General features: G+C 54.3%; 7 protein-coding genes and 1 non-coding gene across 8 annotated transcripts; 3 read left to right on the plus strand and 5 right to left on the minus strand.

Annotated features, from left to right (window-relative positions):
• Window positions 1–517: 517 nt before the first annotated feature.
• On the minus strand, window positions 518–672 carry G647_04440. Its single transcript has one exon. It is a non-coding gene; the product is annotated as a tRNA-Ser (tRNA).
• Window positions 673–1342: 670 nt separating this feature from the next.
• Window positions 1343–2567, minus strand: G647_04441 (mitogen-activated protein kinase; the record flags this gene model as incomplete). Its single annotated transcript, XM_008728784.1, has 4 exons — window positions 1343–1719; window positions 1770–2151; window positions 2200–2395; window positions 2449–2567. The coding sequence occupies 4 exons, from the start codon at window positions 2565–2567 to the stop codon at window positions 1343–1345; spliced, it is 1074 nt and encodes a 357-aa protein (XP_008727006.1).
• Window positions 2568–3786: 1219 nt separating this feature from the next.
• Window positions 3787–6680, minus strand: G647_04442 (protein transporter SEC24; the record flags this gene model as incomplete). The annotated part of the gene is made up of 2 exons (XM_008728785.1): window positions 3787–6015; window positions 6069–6680. The coding sequence occupies 2 exons, from the start codon at window positions 6678–6680 to the stop codon at window positions 3787–3789; spliced, it is 2841 nt and encodes a 946-aa protein (XP_008727007.1).
• Window positions 6681–7259: 579 nt separating this feature from the next.
• G647_04443 (uncharacterized protein) lies at window positions 7260–8057 on the minus strand (the record flags this gene model as incomplete). The annotated part of the gene is made up of 1 exon (XM_008728786.1): window positions 7260–8057. One exon carries the CDS (start codon window positions 8055–8057, stop codon window positions 7260–7262), a length of 798 nt encoding a protein of 265 aa, XP_008727008.1.
• Window positions 8058–9122: 1065 nt separating this feature from the next.
• Window positions 9123–9677, plus strand: G647_04444 (uncharacterized protein; the record flags this gene model as incomplete). The annotated part of the gene is made up of 1 exon (XM_008728787.1): window positions 9123–9677. The coding sequence occupies one exon, from the start codon at window positions 9123–9125 to the stop codon at window positions 9675–9677; it is 555 nt and encodes a 184-aa protein (XP_008727009.1).
• An 832-nt stretch (window positions 9678–10509) lies between these two features.
• G647_04445 (40S ribosomal protein S19) lies at window positions 10510–11223 on the plus strand (the record flags this gene model as incomplete). The annotated part of the gene is made up of 3 exons (XM_008728788.1): window positions 10510–10539; window positions 10672–10735; window positions 10850–11223. 3 exons carry the CDS (start codon window positions 10510–10512, stop codon window positions 11221–11223), a joined length of 468 nt encoding a protein of 155 aa, XP_008727010.1.
• Window positions 11224–12433: 1210 nt separating this feature from the next.
• Window positions 12434–15739, plus strand: G647_04446 (uncharacterized protein; the record flags this gene model as incomplete). The annotated part of the gene is made up of 3 exons (XM_008728789.1): window positions 12434–13356; window positions 13451–13514; window positions 13559–15739. The coding sequence occupies 3 exons, from the start codon at window positions 12434–12436 to the stop codon at window positions 15737–15739; spliced, it is 3168 nt and encodes a 1055-aa protein (XP_008727011.1).
• A 1254-nt stretch (window positions 15740–16993) lies between these two features.
• Window positions 16994–19571, minus strand: G647_04447 (uncharacterized protein; the record flags this gene model as incomplete). The annotated part of the gene is made up of 6 exons (XM_008728790.1): window positions 16994–18453; window positions 18508–18736; window positions 18790–19213; window positions 19269–19340; window positions 19404–19473; window positions 19550–19571. The coding sequence occupies 6 exons, from the start codon at window positions 19569–19571 to the stop codon at window positions 16994–16996; spliced, it is 2277 nt and encodes a 758-aa protein (XP_008727012.1).
• Between the last annotated feature and the right edge of the window lie 410 nt (window positions 19572–19981).

The raw sequence follows: 19981 nt of genomic DNA on the forward strand, positions 1-19981 counted from the left end.
GCCACTCTGCCTGTCTACTACCTACCTGCCCACCTACCATCAGGACGCCCACCATGAATGCCACCCGTCATCACTTGGGTGCAGTCGACTGGTAGATCGTACTCATCGCCACGAGCTGGTCGCTCACGGGAGTCAGTCATTCTACAGGAGCTGGAAGTCCCATCACCACTACTAACCTCACCATCACGCATACATACACGCATGCACAACACAACAGGCCATGTACCGAGTACATTAAGTATGTATGTGAGTCGCAAAGCAAAAAGGTAAATCATACATACCAAATATCCCTCATTCCGGTGCAACCACCAAACCCCCTTGAAAGAGCTACAATTGATTTAATGTAAATCTTAACATTATCTAGTACCTAGTACGAGGACTCATACGAGTAGTAGCAGTAAGATCAACCTATCCGCCAGAATAGTTTTAGCTACCTACCTGCCTAGCTACCTAGGTAGCCGCTAGACGTAAAACACGGCCCCAAAAATTTTTATTAAAAAAAAAAAATGCACATTAACGTCAGCGATAGGGTTCGAACCTATGCCTCCGAAGAGATGTGATCTCAAAAGGCCGTCGCCGGTCGCACCCCCAAGAGAGCATTCACTTCCTTTAGTAGGGGCGTCTGGTGCGGCAAATTCAAGTCACACGCCTTAACCACTCGGCCACACTGACTTGACTGGGGGGATTCCCTCTTCTTTTTTTCCTGGTCATTTGGAAGAGAATTTGCGGGGCTATTTGTGCTCACTAAATATATATATGGCTCTATATTTTTTCCTTACTCGGCTAGTGTGGTGGGGATGCAGCCGCGTATGCCGAGGTGAGTCCTGTCTGCCATTACTCCGTACTGCACGCAGAATGCCGCCCCTTGTGACCAGTCGGACTCTGTACAGTACTCGCAACGATTTCTGTGTGCTGCGTGATTGCTTGACTGCTGTGGTACGATGTGAACGGTGGTGGTGTAGAGCGTTTCCATCGCGCAGTGGGACCAAGGCAGGACGGATCATATTCATGTCTATCTGTCCGTCTTAAACTCGCTCTGTTTCAACGCGGTCCTAGTAATTGGAACCCATCCCAAGGCTTGCTGGCTGCATATCGAACGAGCACAATCACTCTCACGCTCCATCAACAATGACTCTAGTCTGGCCTTTGCCTTCAATCATTTCTGCTGAGCTGATGCACATGATTGGGTAGCGACGGACCGCAGCTACACCAATAGATCGCACCCATGATCTGGTCCCCCACCTCCGGTTAATTGAGCTATGAAAGATAGTCCTTCATGCCGAAAAGGACGTCTTCATCGGCCAGTGTGCACCTCTCTTTACCATTTTTCCCGTGGCCCGAATCACCGCATAATCTCGTTCCAGATCAAGGCCTTCAATTCCTCCTTGCTCAATTGATCCTTGTTGCGGTCAAAGTCGAAAAACTCCTCGGGAATGGGCTCAGCTGTCGGCTCGTCATCTGGATCATGGTACGGTTCGAGGTATGGGTGCTTCAACGCCTCTTCAACAGTGATTCGCTTTACCGGATTGAACGCAAGCAACCTCTCCAGTAAATCCAAGGCCAAATCCGAAGTCTTGGGGAACAAGTGCTTCAAGGGGATTTTCTTCTTGAAAGGAAGCGAACGGATGTATTCACGCGCACGTCGAGATTTGATGCCGTAGTAGTCCTCCATGGTTGGTGTGCCGAGCACGTCCAGGATGAGGGTGAGCTGATGGTGATCTGAGCAATGATTAGTCTTGACCTGACTTGCACGAATGGGCCGATCTTACAGTCTTTGCCAGGGAACAAGGGCTTGCCGCTCAACATCTCCGCAAGGATACAGCCGACACTCCACACGTCAATGGCTTTCGTGTACTCCTTGAACGTCAGCATGATCTCCGGAGCGCGATACCATCTTGTGGCCACGTATTCAGTCATGAAACCGGAGTTGTCATCTGTGGAGGCAGCGGATCGGGCGAGACCGAAGTCGCAGACCTTGAGGTCACAGTTCGCGTTGAGCAACAGGTTCGAGGGTTTCAGATCCCGGTGGAGGACGTTCGCAGAATGCATAGCTTTGAGGGCCCGAAGAGTTTGGTAGATGAAATACTGGCAGTGATCGTCCGAGAGGTCTTGAGTTCTGATGACGCGGTGCATGTCTGTCTCCATGAGTTCCTAAGACCACATCAGCCATTGCACAGAATCTATACCCGTGGAAATTACCTGAATAAGGTAGACCTCGGAGAAAGTCTCGTAATTTCGTGGCTTCTGAATGTCAAGGATGGAGATGATGTTTTCGTGATTGAAATACCGTAGCAACTTCATCTCTCGTAATGTCCGGAGGCAGAACATGGAGTGGTCGAAAGGAGTGATCTTCTTGATCGCGACTTTCTGGCCGGATGGCTTGTGCAGAGCAGAGCTGTCCGAGAGTCAGATTTGAGCCTCGTAGAAGCTGATAAATCAGTGGCTTACCAGACCACACCATAAGCCCCCTCGCCAATCACATCTTGAATATCGTACTGATCAGAAACGTTGAATGAGATCTTTCTCGAGCCACCCGATGGAGCAGTCTGTTGTTGAGGTTGTCCCATATTGCTTGCTTGTTGAGTATGCCTGGTTCCAGGAAAGATGGCGCGATGAGGTGGGGAAAGATATTCTAGCCTGCGTCCAAAGATCTGACAATATCCAACTGATGCTCTGATCACGAGAAGCGGCTTCGCTCAACTCGGAGGTTGTAGAGATTGAGATGGGTGAACGCAGAAAGATTGCGGGTCGTGGTTTCGGCTTGGTGCGCTCGTATCTGCGACCTGAGGTGCGAGAAGTGCACGATGTGGCAGCTAGAGGCAGATATTCTAGACTGTGTGGCAGAACTGGTGCCGCTTAGTATCGCTGTCGGTCTGCGCCTTCGCTGAGAGCGGATTGAGAATAAAGAGCCTGTGGCTCTTTGTCAGATGCCACGTCCTTTGAGTCGGCGATAGCAAAATGGCTGGAGTAGAGCTCACCGGTCCGGTAGGTTATCTTTGTTCTCGCCTGCGAGTCTCGCACCGCGTTCCTGCGCTATCCTCGGCGGTAACGTACGAAGGGGTCAACTGAGGTGCTGCTGTGGTGTCTGAGATGGTGGGGTAGTCAGGTTGCCGCTGGACTGCGGAGTACAACGGCGCAACTGGAATGAGGGAGGACTTCAACAACGAGAGAAGGACGACGAGCTGGAAAGAAGAATGAGAACGCGGCAGCCACGAGAAGGTGCTTGCAGGTGATGACCAGGTTGGGAATCACACTGTGAGCAGTGAAGCAGCTTCACATTCACACTCCAGGGTCGAATCCCCATCCACCCTGCGGGCCAAATTGAAGGGCGTTTGGATGAATAGGCGCCCGCATTGGCTGGGCTAAGCAAATAATGGCTTCAATGGGTCACCCGCTTAACCACAAGCGGCCTGGTCTGGCCCGGGGCCGCCGTTCTGCGACAGCCCTTGCCCGCCCGCCGCTGTGTTCGAGCTTGTCGGATCAGTGTTTCATCCTTTTATTTGCCGCAAGCATCGTGCTGGAAGCTCAAAATAGCTCCCTGGCTACGCCGGTTGGGCGGGACGAGCCTTGCTATCTAGCCATAGATATCCTGTCCCTGCTTGCCGCCCACGGTGTCGAGGGCAGCCGGACGTTCCCTCTTTTCTTCACGAGTGCTTGCCCGGCCGTGACTCCTGCTCCCTGTGGTTGCCATCGAGAAGGAGCAAGCTTACAGTCGAGACTCGACTCACTTTTCATTGCATGACCTGTTGAGAGTGTCAGCGTCGTGCTCCCTAGCTTTCTCCTGGCCTATGACTGTACCTTTTCGCGCATTCTGCCCATCCACTGCTGCAGGCTGACTCCCTGATCCGCTCGGTCCTCCACGAGCATCGTCTGCGCCCACAGCCTCAGACCAGGTTCGCCATCCTCCTTGACCACGTAGAGGTGCGGCACAATGATGCTGCCCACTCCCTTGGACCTGTGATCGCGGCTCTTAGAGACGACAGCCCTGACTCGCTCGTTGAAATCATTGTCCAACTCTGGCAGGCGTTGCTTGCCGACCTTGAGCTGGCTCTTGTCCGGGACGCCGAAAACGTCGAGCACCAGCTGCGGTACAGCATCTCGCCCAACCCACAGGAACTGCGTCTGGCCATCATCGATCAAGTACAGGCCATAGGGTACAATCCTCTCGGATGACAGGTTGACAGGCGGCGGCAGGATGATTTCGCCTGTCTTCTCGTCCACGGTACCCGCGTCGTCGGGCATATCATGCAGTGAGAACATCTTCGGATAGATGTATTGAATTAGCAGAGGCAACGGTAGAGTTGACAGCAAGCACAACGCTGCAGACCGCATATCGCTCGGTATCTGGGACGACCTCCTAAGTCCCAGATTCTTGGTTAGCGCAAGGAAGAGGACAGGCAGACCACGGAGGTTCGCAGGGAACTGCAAGCCACCGCCGCCCATACTGCCTCCCGCCAGCTCCTTCTTGTAAGTGGCAAGTAGCTCGACCAGCTTGGCTTCAATCATGTCCCGAGCGCTGTCCAGTCCGCCGTTCAGGACTCGTTCTACGGCCTTGTGACTGTAGTATTCAGTAATAGCTTGCTGATCCGCTGAGGCGTAGACGTCGGCCAGTTGTTGTGTTGTCGGCAGCGCCAGCGTCATGACTCGGATTCGTCGCTCGCCATTGCACGTCGTGTGCAAAACAGCAGTCTGCATGCACACCACAGGCTTCGTGATGGTCTCGTCGATGGCAACCTCCACGACATAGCTTTGATCCCTTGGGAACGCTGGGAATGCGCAGAGGTCAGAGCTTCGATTAAAGAAGTTGCCGTAGAAGGTGCTCATTCTCAACCCGGTAGTTGCTCGCACCCGCAGAACGGCCTCAAGCCCGATTTCCGCGGACAGGTAGTCAGAGAACTCTTTGGCAAACTTCATGGCGTCATCTTCCCTTGCAGCATTCCAGCCGGGGTAGAAGTAGGTCTGGCCACCGGTGTATCTGGGCAGATTGCTCAGCGAGGCCACGTCCTGGTACTGCGACGAAAACAGGAACATGTCGACCGAAATTTGCTGTTTGGAGCATTCGACTGCAAAGCTCTTGTAGAAGCTGTTGCCAGTCTGGAGGAGACTGCTCTCTTTAGAGGTGCCCAACAGCTTCTTATCCTCACGCATGTCGAGCTTGCCAGTTCCAATGTTGGGAATCGAAGCGGTGACTACCGTCATCTTCCCACCCACAGGTCCTATCAGCTTGTGCCCTGCTCGAAGTGCCGAGCCCATGGCGGATGCGCCATTCTGGGTGTTTTGAAACATCTCTTGCAGTTTGTCGAGGAAACTCTCAATGTTCTCTCGGCACTCTGTCAAAGTGACCAGCAAATCCGCCGGTGTAGGCAGGAAAGCCTCTTCGAGATCACTTACGACAAGCATGCTAGTCTGGGCATTCTCGGTTCCATCACGGGGAATGTTGAAAAAGTGTAGACTCGAGTCTACAGCTATAAACCCCAGCCGAGTGCGTCGATCGGCATTGGGTATCCGATCCAGGCTCTCTCGAATACACCGTGCTGTCGTCGCCAGGAGGCCACTCGTCACCGCTGCGTAGCTGACGTCCAACAAGAACAAATATACAAGAGGTTGAGGAGGTCGGACCATGTATTCCTGGGGAGCAATAAATTCCACGACCGCGTGGTTGAGATCAGGTCGTTGCCACCTGTCGAGACTCTTCTGAGCGGCTGCGTCCCAATCAAACGCCTGTGGCACATCGTTTGTCAGGTTGCACATGTTGCATCTCCACCGATGACCGTGGTCCAGAAACGTCACAAAAGGGTTGATGTATGATCGGCATCTTCTGCACCGAGAGATAACTTGATCGGGAACGACCGGTACAGGGTCTTCAACATCGTGTAGAGACGTATATGGTTGGATGACGAGCGCAAAAGGAAGTTTGGACTTCTTGAGAAGGGAATGAGTAGTAGGGACAGCGTTCAAGGTCGATCGAACATATTTTGGCGGACAGTTGGCATAAGGTGAAGGCGTCACACTTGTCTAGGTCATATCGTTAGAAACGAGCAAGCAGGAGCGGCATGGGCCATACATACATTGGGAGGTAGAATCGCTGGTGGAGGAGGGTAGTCCAACTCGACAACATTGAAGGGCTGGTTCGACAGGTCTGTGGGATACAGCTGATTCAGGGTCGGTGCACGCTGTGATTGCTGTGGCGCAGCGGCGACAGGTGGCTTCTGGGACATATCCATCTGAGCGAACTGTTGTGTCATTCCTGGCACACCGCCAGCCCCAGCTGCAGGGTATCCCGGAGCCGGAGCCTGATATCCCCCAATTGCTGGGACAGGTTCTTGACCAGGATACATAGGCGCTGCGGACTGCTGGACAGCGGCAGGGTTCTGTTGGTATCCTCCCTGGGGATATCCTGCTGCATCTGCTTGAGACGAGTAGGCAGGGTATGCGCCTCCGGCTTGTGGTTGTCCTCCTAGCGCGGCGTTCCCTCCTGCCCCGAATTCAAAGGCCTGTCCGGCATAGGCACGCTTCTTGCGACCACCGTGCGCAGGGCCTGGAGCAGGAGCCGGCGGCACTCCTGGCGGAGCGGTGGTCTCGTAGTTTTCATAATTCGGTTCCGCAGGCGGCTGCTGACCGAAACCATCCTGTCCTGGTACACCCTGCTGGGCGTATTGCTGCGGATACTGTTGCGACATTGCGGCAGATCGAGCTCTTAAACCTCGTGTGCGCTCTGCTCAGTCGGAAGTCAGGGTGGAAATACAGGTAGGGATGCCGAAGTGCGAGGTGGAGGGGAGAGACGGTGGGGAGGGAACAAGTGTCGACAAGGTGGGAGGCTTCGTGTTATCTTGATCCGCGGGCAATGACGTCCATACCGCTTTCAACAGAGACTCAGGGGAAGAGTCTGAAGAGGGAAGAGGACGAAGAGGCTGTGGTCTTGGAATGCCTTGTGGTTTGTAACTATGCAGACAAGCTGTCCTCCGATTATTGACGGCATGTCCTTTGCAGCCTTCAGTGCGGGTGAAATTCTGACCAATCAGGTGCCCGCTTCGTCAGAGGCCAGCTTGCTCGCTCGCTCGCTCGTTACTGTACGCAGTACAACGACTTGAACCTCCCACCGTCCCAGCTGCAGAATTTGGCAAGTGAAATGTGAATGAGTCAGCGGCCGGTAGTTTTGTCGCGGTCTAAAACTGTGTCCTCAACGCCTATAATGTGCGCATTGTGTCCCACCGCGTCAAACTCCATGCATGCTCCTGACCACCTCCTCCCGGCTCCTCTCAAACGCTCCGAGCGCTGATATCGTATGTAACCTTCCCTTCGTGGGCCAATGGCTTAACCACAGGGTCAGTTGCCAACCCAGCGCAGATGAAAATCGTAACGATGATGGCCTCCATAAGGACCCCCATCGCACCGTGAAGGATTATTGCGTTTCGCTCAAGGCTCCAGCTGCTGAACCATTGGGGCTCGTTGGCAAAGATGCACAGGAGTGAGAAGACCATCCGGACCGCCATGAAGGGCAAAGCCGCAACAACCGCAAACAGTAGGCGACGGTCACCAGACTGAACATGAGCAATCCTAAGAAATGATAGCCCAGCGATGAGGACATCGGCGATAAAGACGACCAGGAAGAGACAGACTGCTGCCTTGAGTTCAGTGAAACCAGTCGACACATCCGACGGGTCGCTGCTGAAGACATTGGTGCTTCCGATGATACTGAGGATCAAACCAGCCAGCGAGGGGAGATGAATGACGCGGAAGACCCGAGGAGAGAGGCCGTGTCCATCCATACCGTTATTCACACGATCCAGGAGACCAAGGGCCGTGCACAGGGTTGCAGACAAGCCGAAACTGTTCATGATGTCGTACGTGATGGTGAGCCCTTGCGACGGATGATGGATTGAGACAAGGGATGAGATGGCACCAACAAGCCGAAAGAGGCAGATCATGACGAGGAACCGCCAGCCCAGGTGTTTGCGATGGCCATGCTTGTAGACGACGTATGCCGAAACGAACAAAGCCGGGAAGAAGAAGATGAGCTCGGTGATATCGAGGATCTCGAATGCTGAGATACCCATTGTTGAGAAAAGGTGAGGAAAGCCTGGAAGATATGAAATATGTACAGACTGAAGTCGGCAGGATTCAGACTGCTGTTTGGGAGTTTGTTGGTGACTCTAGCTGATGCTTTGACTTGGTGATTTCGACAGCATCTGGAGTCCTGAAGCGCGAGCCAACTATATAGACGCCTGAGGTCGAATCCTATATCAGCCATGTCCACGGCCAGTGCTGTGAGAACGAGGTGTTTGAAGCGTTGAGACATTTTCCAATCCCAAGATGGCCAACTGCGCGAGATGCTCGACTCTGACTGCCCATTGAGCACGCAGAGTTCAGGCATCGGTTTCGCGCACCTGAAGCCAGAACCTCATTGCGGCTGTGGACTTCGCGTAAATGAACAGAAACAGTTAGCCGTGCGACGACAAGCCAATCATAGCCTTCAATGCACCTGATTTCGTGCATGTGCTTGCCACATTCGATTTAGTGCAAACCATTTCCCCGGAACAAGATGGCTTGGCCTGCTGCGACTGCACCGGGTTTATGTCCCTCTAGATGGCATCATTCTTCGCTCCATACCACGCAGGGTCGGGTCTCGGAAAGTGGCTTGGTCGTATCGGCATGGACGCTGCAACCCCAAGCGAACGGATCCATGGTGACTATTTGTGGCTTATGTGGCTTACGCATCGTGCCTACAGATTATGTCATGTCTGCACAGTGTAAAGCACCCCGTTCTGGTTCCCTTCGCAAATCACATACCGTCTATGCAGGCAGTTTCGGTTCGGGTCAATGAACAAGTAACACCAGTGGTAATGTCATGCCTTGATGCTGCTAAAAGAGGGGATCGTCACGTGACGGTCCTGAAAGTTCTGAAGTGGTGGAAGTTCATGTTGGTGCCTCCTTCAGTCCTCAAAATGGCCCAAGGTCTAGCTTCGCATCGATTCCAGACAGATATCCGACCTGTTGATCCGCATCTCGGACTAGCGCAAGAACAGTGTACAGCTGAGGGAAGACGAGTGGCTGTGTAGACTCGCCTGGTCGAGACTTTCAGGTTCGCTGTCCTTCAACAGTCTCTACAATCGCGTGCCGATATGTCGTCGACGCCAAGAAATGTGATCCTGGGAAGTGTTCTCGGGGTCACTTCCTCAGCTGTCTTCTTTGGCGCCAATCTGGGTATCTCTTTCATTGCAGTTCCAACACTCCTCCTTTCGTCACCTTCCTCGGGTCTACCAGTACCGGCCAATGCTGAGAACCGGGCTTCGCCGACATCGACTTCATCAGAGAAGCCGTGGACAAGGCCGTCGCACCTGGCTCGTCAATGGCATTCCATATACGACATTGGCAAGAAAGCGGGTCCTTTCTTCGCTCTTTTGGCAAGCGGGTGCTGGCTGCATGCTGCTCGGCGACTGTCGGCCGAATCGAGATCACAACAGAGATTGCTTGTTGCTGCGGCTGGGCTGTCGGTAGCCGTGGTCCCTTTCACATTTGTGGTGATGAAGCGAACAAATGACGAGTTGACTCGACGAGCAACTGCGGCAGCAAAAGGAGAGGAGGAGGATGCAAAAGCAGACGCTCGAACAGGCACGGTCGAGGCTTCCCAGACCCACGACTTAATTCGCTGGTGGGCGCAGTTGAACTTATTGTAGGTCATGGAAGCAAGCGAAAGAGCAGTTGCTGACATTCGCCTACTAGGAGAGCACTGTTCCACCTTGGAGCCATTGGCTGTGCCACCACATCCTTGATACTGTAGAAATTGGACAACACGGCTTATATCCTTCTTCGACGAGCCCGCATCAGGCTCCTTCTTCGACCAACGCTCTCGATGCCCCTTCTTCGGGCAAACCGGGACCGTCGTGTAATCTCTTGGTCTAGACGCTGCGCGATGTCTTGCGGCCAACGACTTCCCTGAGCCTGAAGCCATGCCTCGTCTAGCAATGTACCATCTGGCCCTTGCTTGGTGGGTCTGTGCCTCCATATAGCTCCTTATAGCTCCTTGCTTTGGCCGTAGTTGCCCTTGTATCTGGTGCGCAGGCCTCAATTGTTTCTCCCATCAGTCAGGGAAGGATATCGACGCAGTTTTCCTCTCGACTAAGCGTTTCATTATGGTGTAGCATGCGCAGAGAGAGCGATCATTCAAGAATGCCTCGGGCTCTACTGAGTAGACTCCGGCGTTGGGACGAAGATTGGTGACCTCTGAGTCGTGGCGAATGAGGGCAGAGACGCGCCTGGAGCTGATGACTTCCCAGCAGCAACACTCGGAGATGGCGGCCCACTGTGCACTGTGTTGACTGCCAGGAGGGCGCAGTCGTTTCTTGGCGCCAAGACAAGTCTTTGCCGGCAGATATTCGGGAAATCGAGCCCACACAACTTTTCGCGTAGGCGACCTCGAACATTACAATCGACAAATCGCTCGCCAAACAACCTCTCCAAAGCCACGAAGTCGATTGCTGAGACTACGTCGTCTCGATCACCGCAATCATGGGTGGCGTTACCGTCCGAGATGTTGATGTGAGTAGGAGCCCCTCGACTTGTTTGCGCCGCACGATGCTAGGCTTGAGGAGGGAATACACACCCTATGTCGGCAAAGGCAGAAGAGCGCCCAGTCGAAGATAATGAGCTGACAGCTGGGCTTCTCCACAGGCGCAAAAGTTCATCGAAGCCTATGCCGCTTTCCTGAAGAGACAAGGGAAAATCCGGGTGCCAGGTACGATCTGATCTCGACACCCCGAATGATCTTTTCGATTTGCAAGCGCTCGATTGCGCTTCTTGCACAACGATGCAAGCTCTATGTGCCAACGCTGATTCTGGGGCAATCTAGGTTGGGTTGATACCGTCAAGACATCCCACTCAAACGAACTCCCTCCCCAATCAGCCGACTGGTTCTACGTTAGAGCTGCCTCTGTTGCTCGACATGTCTATCTAAGAAAGTCTGTTGGCGTCGGCCGCCTCCGAAAAGTCCACGGCAGCACAAAGAACCGCGGTTCCCGCCCCTCACACCACGTCAATGCTTCCGGCTCGGTCGACCGAAAAGTCTTGCAGGCTCTTGAGGAACTTGGTATCTTGGAGAAGCTTGATGATGATGAAGAAGGCTCTAGCGGGAGAGGCGGGCGGAGAATAACCCAGGCTGGTGCACGAGATCTGGATCGAATCGCTCAGACAGCCGTGGAGGGTGACGATGAAGACGAAGAGTAGAAGCGGTGACAGACTATGCTGAAGAGCAGAGATGATTGCGGCCCGTGCTGTTTGTGGGGGCGTTTCAACGAGAGACACCCTCCGGGCTCTCAACTTGTGGTAGTCGTCTTCTTGCTGTAAGATGTTTACGGCCATAAATCTCGCGAGTCTGAGATGCTGGGCATTCCAGCGATCATATCGGCAGATTGCCCACCAGTGGTGCGCTCAGTTGCCGGAGGCCGCACAGGAGTCTCGGGCGCACCAGACAAGACCAATGAAACTATTTCACAGTCGAATCGGCGATTGCTCATGTCCTTTGGTATTTAGCGGTTGCCTGTTTTCTTGCTGCCTCCGCACCCAGAGCACGAGGCCGTTCAGGTTCACACAAGAGCACTCCTACACAATGAAACAGGGTTTCTTCGACACGTGCTGTCTGATGAAGTTGCCATGGCTAGATACAAGTACCTCGCTGCCGCCCTGACCTGAACTCCTCAGATCACGGCGGATTGTTGTTCCGCCACGTCGCCAATCTGCCTTGCTCACAGCCTGGAGGCCAAAACGTAGTTCCTCTTGTTTACACATTCAAACTGGGCACACAAGCACTCGATCATTGCGGTCAGCCCATGAATGCACCAACAGGGTTGATGTGGCGCCTCCCCTAGATGAAGATGGTTACTAATAGTATTGGCGAGACGATGCAAAGTCAATTACTGCACTTGACAGCACAGCCCTTTCGTATGACGCCCATTCAAACCAGGGCGAGGCGGCTTCCAACTTTGGGCTCATTGGCAAGGCATCCTCGGATGTGCACATGACAGCTTCACAGATCGGCTACAAGCTTGTACTTCAACTATGCAGCGCTATGGCAAGGAGGCTTTTGCGACTACCGACCCGCCATCTTTGATAGGCTCTATTGAGGTGCCATCAATGCCACGGCGAGGTGCCCAGTTACACACCAGGCTTTCTCGCGTCTGCCATCATGCTATTATGTTGTGTCGGGCCGATACTCCCGACTGAGTCTGGACATTGACTCATGTGTTTCGTTTCTGTTTGCCTATCTCTCCATATTCCCGATGTGTGTTTGGACCGCTGTTCCCACTCGCCTGCGTGTCATGGCCCAGGGAGGGGCTATGCGGTGCAGAGAAATAGCATTCAATGCTGTCTACACTCTTTGTTCTTTCTGCGTTCGTCTGCGTGTTGGCTCTGTTGACCATCGGTTTGGTCCCTCAACATGTCTTACAGATCGAACGTGGCTCCCAGCAGCAGCGGGCCACCATTCCAACCAGTATGGGAGGCTTTGAGGAGCAGCTCTGTCGATCTGCAGCCGCAGCTGGAGTGGTCAGGGCAAAGGATACCGCAAGAACTCCAAAGGGTCGTCGACGACGAGGCGGACGTGCCGGAGAAGCTCAGGCAGATCCTGACCTGGTCTCTCAACCTCAATGCCGCCCGACCACGTACTACACCCACTTTCAGCGCTGCTGGCCCGACAGGCAGCCATAACACCACCCACAATACGACGAGGGATTCCAACGGCATTGCTGCTGACAATGCTCCCGAGTCTGTCTTTGATCGCTCCAGTCAACCTTCCGAGAAACGTCGACCTAGACCACGGAATGCCAGCAACAGTGTTTTCGCTTCCACCATCGACCTTTTCGCCAGCCTTATAGGCAAGACTACAAAAGACCAACCAGCAGCTGCAAACTCATCGAAGCCTCTGGACAAGAAACACCCAATGGTTGAGTGTACAAGCTGCTTCGAAGACACCGCCAAGGACGACACCAGCAAGCTTCCCTGCACACACTCGTACTGCAGGCCATGCCTGGCAACCCTGATCACGACTGCCCTCGAAAATGAGGCTAGTTTCCCGCCGAAGTGCTGCTTGACAGCGATACCACCATCGACAATCATGTCTGTTCTTGACGCTAAGCAGAGAAACACGTATAGAGAGAAGGCAGCCGAGTTCTCTATACCCCACCAGGAAAGATGGTATTGCCCTAATAGCAAGTGCCTGAAATGGATCCGTCCGTCAAAGGTACCGCGACTACCCGCCTGGAATGAAAGGTGCCCCCATTGCGGAACAAAGATATGCAGCATCTGTCGTGGCTTGGCTCACAAATCCTCCTCGGAATGCCCTCAAGACTCTGGCCTCCAAGCGTAAGTGTTCCTGGGAGGCTGATCGATGGTAGCCACATCTACCAGATGTTTCTCTTCCTCGAAGTTTTTGCCTCAGTGCTAATGAACAAGACAGCACCATCACGCTCGCAGAATTAGAAGGATGGCGGCGATGTGTGAGATGTCGGACCATGGTTGAGGTAAGCGGGTCCCTGGTAATCAGCATCACAGCTGACCTGTTTAGCGAACTCAAGGCTGCCGCCACATGACATGCAAATGTGGTGCCCAGTTCTGCTACACGTGCGGCAAGAAGTGGCGTTCTTGTTCATGCACCGAGACGGACGAAGCCAATCGTCAAGCTGAACTACGACGACGTAGGGAAGGACGTGAAAGCGCAAGAGATGCCGAAGCCGCCGAGTTGGCTCGTATTATCGCACAAGCGGAAGAGATGGAGCGACGAAATCCACGAGAGCGACGAAGAGAAGAGCAAAGACGCGAGGCAGAACGACGCAGAGTTGAGGCCGAACTTGCAAGGTTGGAAGCGGAACGTTTGCGAGAGCTCGAAGCACTGCGCGCCCAAGAGGCTCGGCTAGAGCAGCAGCTTCAACGAGTCCTACGGTTATCGGTCGAGGAAAGCTGCCGACGTCTCGAACAAGCCTGGAATGAGACTCGCGTTTCACAGATGCACAGCTTGGACAGCCGCCACGCGACCAGTGAGCGGCAATACCTCCAGGGCCGTGATGAAGCTATAATTCAACAAACGCGAAAGCACGAAAGAACTTCCCAGCAGATGATTTCCAACATCGAGAAACGAATGTCGGACATTAAAGAGAGGCATACAATGGAAATGACACACTTTCACGCCGAACAGCAAAACTTCGAAGACGACATGTTCCTCGAGATACAAATGCATTTCCGTGGAAAACAAGACAGGGAAGCGCGGGAGTGTCGCCTCCAAGAGCGCTTCAGGGAACAGTGCTGGGAGAGGCACCAACGATTGCACGCGAAGCACGAACTTGAGACGCACGCCCTTCGAGCCAATGCACAAATGGAAATGCAGGCCTTGGAATCGGCCTACAACAGCAACATGGCCGAGATCGACCTCAATTTTCGCACGGCTATGCAGGACCTCTCCAGGGAAGTTGCTGCCGACCGTGCTTGGTTTGATTTCCTCAGCCAGAGACGGCAGAATATGGTTGCTGCGCATGCCCGGCTCATGCTTGAAGCTCTTGAGACCGGTCAAGACCCTGTTGGGCTGACCGAGGAGGAGGCAAGGACAATCGCGCCCTTCATCGGTGACGTCCAGCCAGGGAGAGGGGTCACGGTATCGGAATACCTCGAAGCTTTGGACGGTATGAGACAGGGACGTTCGGCAGGGCAACCCTGGATGGAGACACTCTCGCCATCACCCGCAGGCAGTGCGTCGCCGACACATTCCTTTGTCGACCTGGCCGCAACCTCACGGCAATTGTTGAAGAATCTGGAAGCAGATGCGGCACCTGTGAACGTGGTTGGACCACCGCCATCGGCGGCAGCAGCAGCATTCATGCCCGCAAACGAGCTGCTTCTGACAAACAGTGCCTTTGGGTGGATGACTGGTGCTACGCCAAATGACGCTCTGCAGGTGAACAACACAGCGAGCAGCAGCCGTGCTTCGGGACTGAGAAGGAGTCGATGGGTCAGTCGTCACCGTCCACATCCACATCCACGAACTCCAGCATCACATTCGACGGCCACCGCCTCGTCAGGATGCATCATGTCCAGTGCATCGCAACCCTGCCAATTCAGATCCACTCCATCCTCACCAGGTGACCATGCCCCGACAGTGTTGCCTCTCGATATCAATAAGACGCGAAACCCGACAGCGTTGTCAGAGGCGCCACGCAGGCCACAGGATGATCCGACACGGACGACCCCCACCGTCAGCGTCTCTGCTGAGGCGACACCCCCCACCCACTTGTCAGTCAAGCCAACCGCGGACGAAGGCCAACAAGACAGAGTCCTCGGAGGCCTCGTCCCCATCCTGCCACGCGAAGAAGACAGACATCTCAGATGGACGAACGCGCTCACCCATAGACGACAACAATCCCCCTCGACGGGCTCAGCCTCCAGCTCCGACTCCCTCGTCACGACATCGAGGCCGTGCTCGACCACAACAAGAAGGACAACCTCGAGCTTTTCGTCATTTTCCCCCAGCTCGCCGCCAACATCCCATCGATCCAGCGCCACCTCACGAAGCAGTGGCGATAGTCTCTTCCTCCACAGCCTGATCAGTGCAGCAACCGACGCAGCCACAGCTAGGACAGCAGCGACAGCAGCAGCAGCAAGAGGGGCAATGGTAACGGGACCGCCGGTATTTCCGAGCTCGCCGTCCGCTTTGGACCGGTCAAAAACGCGAGACGGGCGACGAGGAGAGAGTCTCTAGGCTGACGAGCACAACTTCCCTTTTATGAACGGCAATGCAAGCAGAGCGAACACGGGAAAGAAGCGAGCGTTTGAGAGGAACTAGGCAGGCAGCCAGGCAAGCCAGGCGGCCAGGTAGGTAGGTATGTAGGTAGGTATGGAGGTAGGTAGGTAGATCCGTAAATCGGTAAGCTAGGGCATCTATCTCTGAGGGCTAGTCCAGTCTTTTTTGAGTACGAAGTACTGTTTGCGTACGTACATTCATAGTACGTGACGTGCAGATGGGGATGGAAAGAAAAGACAAGGGGAGGGAGCGGGCATATGGAGGAAGAAGACAAATCGTTCGACCGAGTAAAGTTATACGTTATACGTTATGGACCTTGTGCGCGGCAGTTTGATAGGGTGACGAGACGACAGTGGACATATATTGGCAGGAAGAGAGACAGACACAAAGAGGGGGGAGAGAGAGACAGACACAGAGAGAGAGAAAGACAGAGAGAGAGAGACAGACACAGAGAGAGAGACAGACACAGAGAGAGAGAGAGATTGATTGGATGGAGTTCTGTCTTTGTTCCCGAATCTCGCTCTCATTTCCAGCTACATACAGTTGTGCCCGAGAACCTGCTGTCCAGCCCAGGACACGACAGCCCAGGACAGGCTTTCTGGACCTATATCTAACTATGACCTATCCCTACAGTACATGGCTATCTGCGCGTAGGTCTCTCACGCCTGCAATGCCGCGGCAGAGTCCACAGCAGTGCAGGTAGACGAACTTATGGCCAAGGCGAGAGCAAGAGCAAAGCAAGACCCGGGGAGCCCACCGGTAATTCCACATCCGTCGTCCCCAGTCGTGAACTGACTGCTATGCAAAAGGGTTGCGTGGTTACGCTGCTCGCTGCTCGCTGCCGCAGGTCGAACGACAAACGACACTCCACCATCCTGCCCGTCGTCGTGGTGGAACAGGATGAATGCATCGACCTCGATCGTCTTATACCAGCGGGGGCGGTTCGGGCCCGTGTAAGGCGCAACGAACCTTAGGACTTGAGTCATCCATTGCCTCAGCTCGACTTCCCTTGAGATATCCAGCTCAAGAGGCATCCAAAGTGCCACTGATTTTGAGCAACAACGGAAGATGACCGGACTTTGTTCTCCGTACAGGCTCAACACAGGAGCGGGATCCGCCCTGGTGTAGACACCTCTTCATAGCGGCGAGGCAACACAAATGTCGTCGATTGAGATTTCCCTTTCGTAGGCGCGCCCTACTTTGTCTCCATGTTCAACCAAAATACCCCAACCCCTGCAACTCCTTTCTCACACTGTCCTCACTCGAGATCTTTCTCATCTGCGTGTCCTCCAACTTCTCCCCTCCTGCAAACCGCATTTTCAGATCCTCGATTGCGCGGATCTTCTTGAGTAATCCCCGAATCTTTTTGTCCCGAGGATCGCCGCCAGGCGTCATGGGAGAGGTGACTTCTAGTTCAGGAGGGTTATGGTCACCTTGAGGGATCGGTGGCGGAGGCGGAAACGGGATCGTGGTGTTGATGTTCGTGGGAGCGTTCGCGCGGGCGGTTTTCTGCTGCCCCTGAGCGGTGTTGCTGGTCGGGCCTTTGGGCGTACCGTTTGCTTGGTGGTGATTTCGATCCCACAGGGAGCTATTCGTGTCACCTCGTTGTCGTCGGCTGTTGCTCCTGCTTCGTTCCTTTTTCGGTCCCGTGGGTGGCTCGAGACCTGGTGCGGGCACGTAATTCCTACTTCGGCTACGCTGGTGGCCTCGACCGTCAGGGCTTCGGCTTGGACTCTTTCCTCTGCCTCCGTTGCGCTGATCAGGAGCAAGGCTGTTAGCTGCTGCACCGTCGCCCTGTTGGTCTTTGGCTGCTGCTGCCGCCGCCGCCGCTTTCTTCGCTTCCCGCTTCTTCGCGTTCTTCTTGGCGGCTTTTGACATGGGCTCGCCGTCAGCGCCCTCTCCGGTACCTGTCAGGCTTACACCGCCCCCGGGTGCGGCTCCGGGCGGCAGCGGCTTCTTCTCGTCAACTGGTTCAGCACCGGGAACAGCACGCTGCCGGGACTTGCCGAAACCGTTGATGTTGCTGGCAAATGACGAGACGCCGTCTCGCACGAATGCTGCACCTCCTTCATCCTCGCGTTTGAACGCCAGTGGCGTCACTTGGCCCCGAGCCCCTGGCGGTCTGTAAGCTCCAACAGGCTTGCTGGGTGTCTTTCGAGTTGCCGTGTATTCTGTAGCACTGATATGGGGGGTAGGAACGCTAGCGAGGGGATTGGCGCCCAGGGGATGTGCGTCTGCCGGTTGAGGCCGCCAGCAGACGTGATAAAGCTCGTTCATGTCCTCGTTGTACATCAGCGGGCCACTCGCATGCCAAATGCGAACGCCATTGTCGACTCGCAGACGAGGCGAGGTGGTTGCCGTCAAGATATGCACGCCATCCGGCGACCATTCGCACACACTGGCGTTGCTAGCTTCGATCGTGCAAACCTTTGTGAAGTCCTTTTCCAAGTCGTAGATGTCCATCTGGCCAGCAAGGTTTCCAAAGCCGGCCAGAAGCATGAATCGACCATGAGGTGAGAACAGCACGGTGTTGCGAGGACCTAGAGGAAAGGTGTGCACCACTTGTGCCTTGGCATTGAAAATGACAGTTTTCGCAGGCATATAACCGTACACCACAGCAAAACTGTTCGACCTCGGTGACCAGGCGACGTCGTGGATAGGACCCTCCTTGTCTTTCTTTCGGTCAGCATGTTGTGGAACGCCACCGTAAGCCTAGGCAAACGTACCTAGATCAATCCGGGAGTCAACGCCGCCATTTGCACTCAGCAAATAGAGCGTGGTCTCTCCGTAGTAGCTCTTCCCAGTTTTGTCGACTTCTGTTTGGGCCAGCACAATCAAAGAAGTACCATTGTCGTTCCACTTCAATTGCACCTTGTCACCTTTGAAGAAGTTCTTCTGGGAGGCAGGAACCGTGAAGTTGGGCACGTTGTAGACTCGGACGGCAGCCGGTTGGCCCTATTGCTCACATTAGATCCGACGATTCCCACAGGGTATGTTGTAGGGCCGACCTTTCTCTCCGGTACAAAGACTGCAATGGTATGACTCTCGCCCGGCGACACCGCGAAGTCCACCACACCCTCCACCCGGATCTTATTCCAGACGGTGGTCAGGTCATGGCTCTCATAGATTTGGACTTCATTAGTGACCACTCTCGCACAAAAGGCCTCGTCGTAGGTGTACTGCAGATTCCACCCGGTCTGGTTCTTTTGCACGAAGCGGGCAAGGGGTTCCTTGTCGACTCCTTCTGCCAAGGCCTTCTCATCATGTACCAGCCACACCTTGAGGTTCTTGACCGCGTCGCCGTTCTCGTCTTTCGAGGGACGTTGCCACGTAATGATGTAGGTGCCCTTGGGGGAGAAGCCTAGCTCGAAGACGTTTTCGGCGGGGAGCGAGGAGATGATATCACCCGTGTCAGCGTTGATGATGTTAACTCTGTTGTCAAGTCAGACCCATATGTATCAAGCTGTTGTGTATCTGAGAGGCATACTTCTCCGGATAGGCCCACGCGAAATACCGGCCACAGGGCGAATAGGTACAGCAGCGCAGATTCCCTTCTGGTCTAGTGTACAGAGTGTTAGCAATGCCACAGGAACACGGTCGTTGGAGGGGCAGGTGAACAAACTTTTCAAACGCAGGAAGCGGCTGGTAGTCCGGAGCACCGTTGATCACACCGATCCCTTTCAGAGTTCGGACTGTTGATATCCATGTCAGCAAGACGAGGCTTCACGAAATTTTCTGGGCCCTAGCTGCGCTCAACTGGCGACTTACAGGCGAACTGAGTCAGAGCCATGTTCGAGAGTATTCCTGGTCTGAGGGGGAGTCTTCCGGATGAGGAAGCCGGTCAGTTCCTATCGTAGGAGAACGTGGTCAAGTCGGGAGAGGCGGTCGACTGTCAAGAGAGGGATAATCGGTCAGGCACAAGAACACAGTGACTGCAGTTCGTTGATGGCGGTGAAGAGTTGTCACAATTCGAGTCTTTTCCGTACTTGACAACTGAATGTCAGCAATTGCAGGAAGGGACACGCAAATCGCACAAGGGTGACGAGAGGGTGGTGGAAGAGGAAGAGGAAGACAAGAGTGAAGAGCAGAGACCAGAAAGAAGCCGGAGACCAGAAATTCGCAGGTTTCGTGAAATACCAGCATCGCATCCCTTCGGGTGACGACTAGCCTCCAAGCCGGCGCCTAAGAATGGGTACCGAT

Source organism: Cladophialophora carrionii, assembly GCF_000365165.1.
Source record: "Cladophialophora carrionii CBS 160.54 unplaced genomic scaffold supercont1.3, whole genome shotgun sequence".
Lineage (NCBI taxonomy): Eukaryota > Fungi > Ascomycota > Eurotiomycetes > Chaetothyriales > Herpotrichiellaceae > Cladophialophora > Cladophialophora carrionii.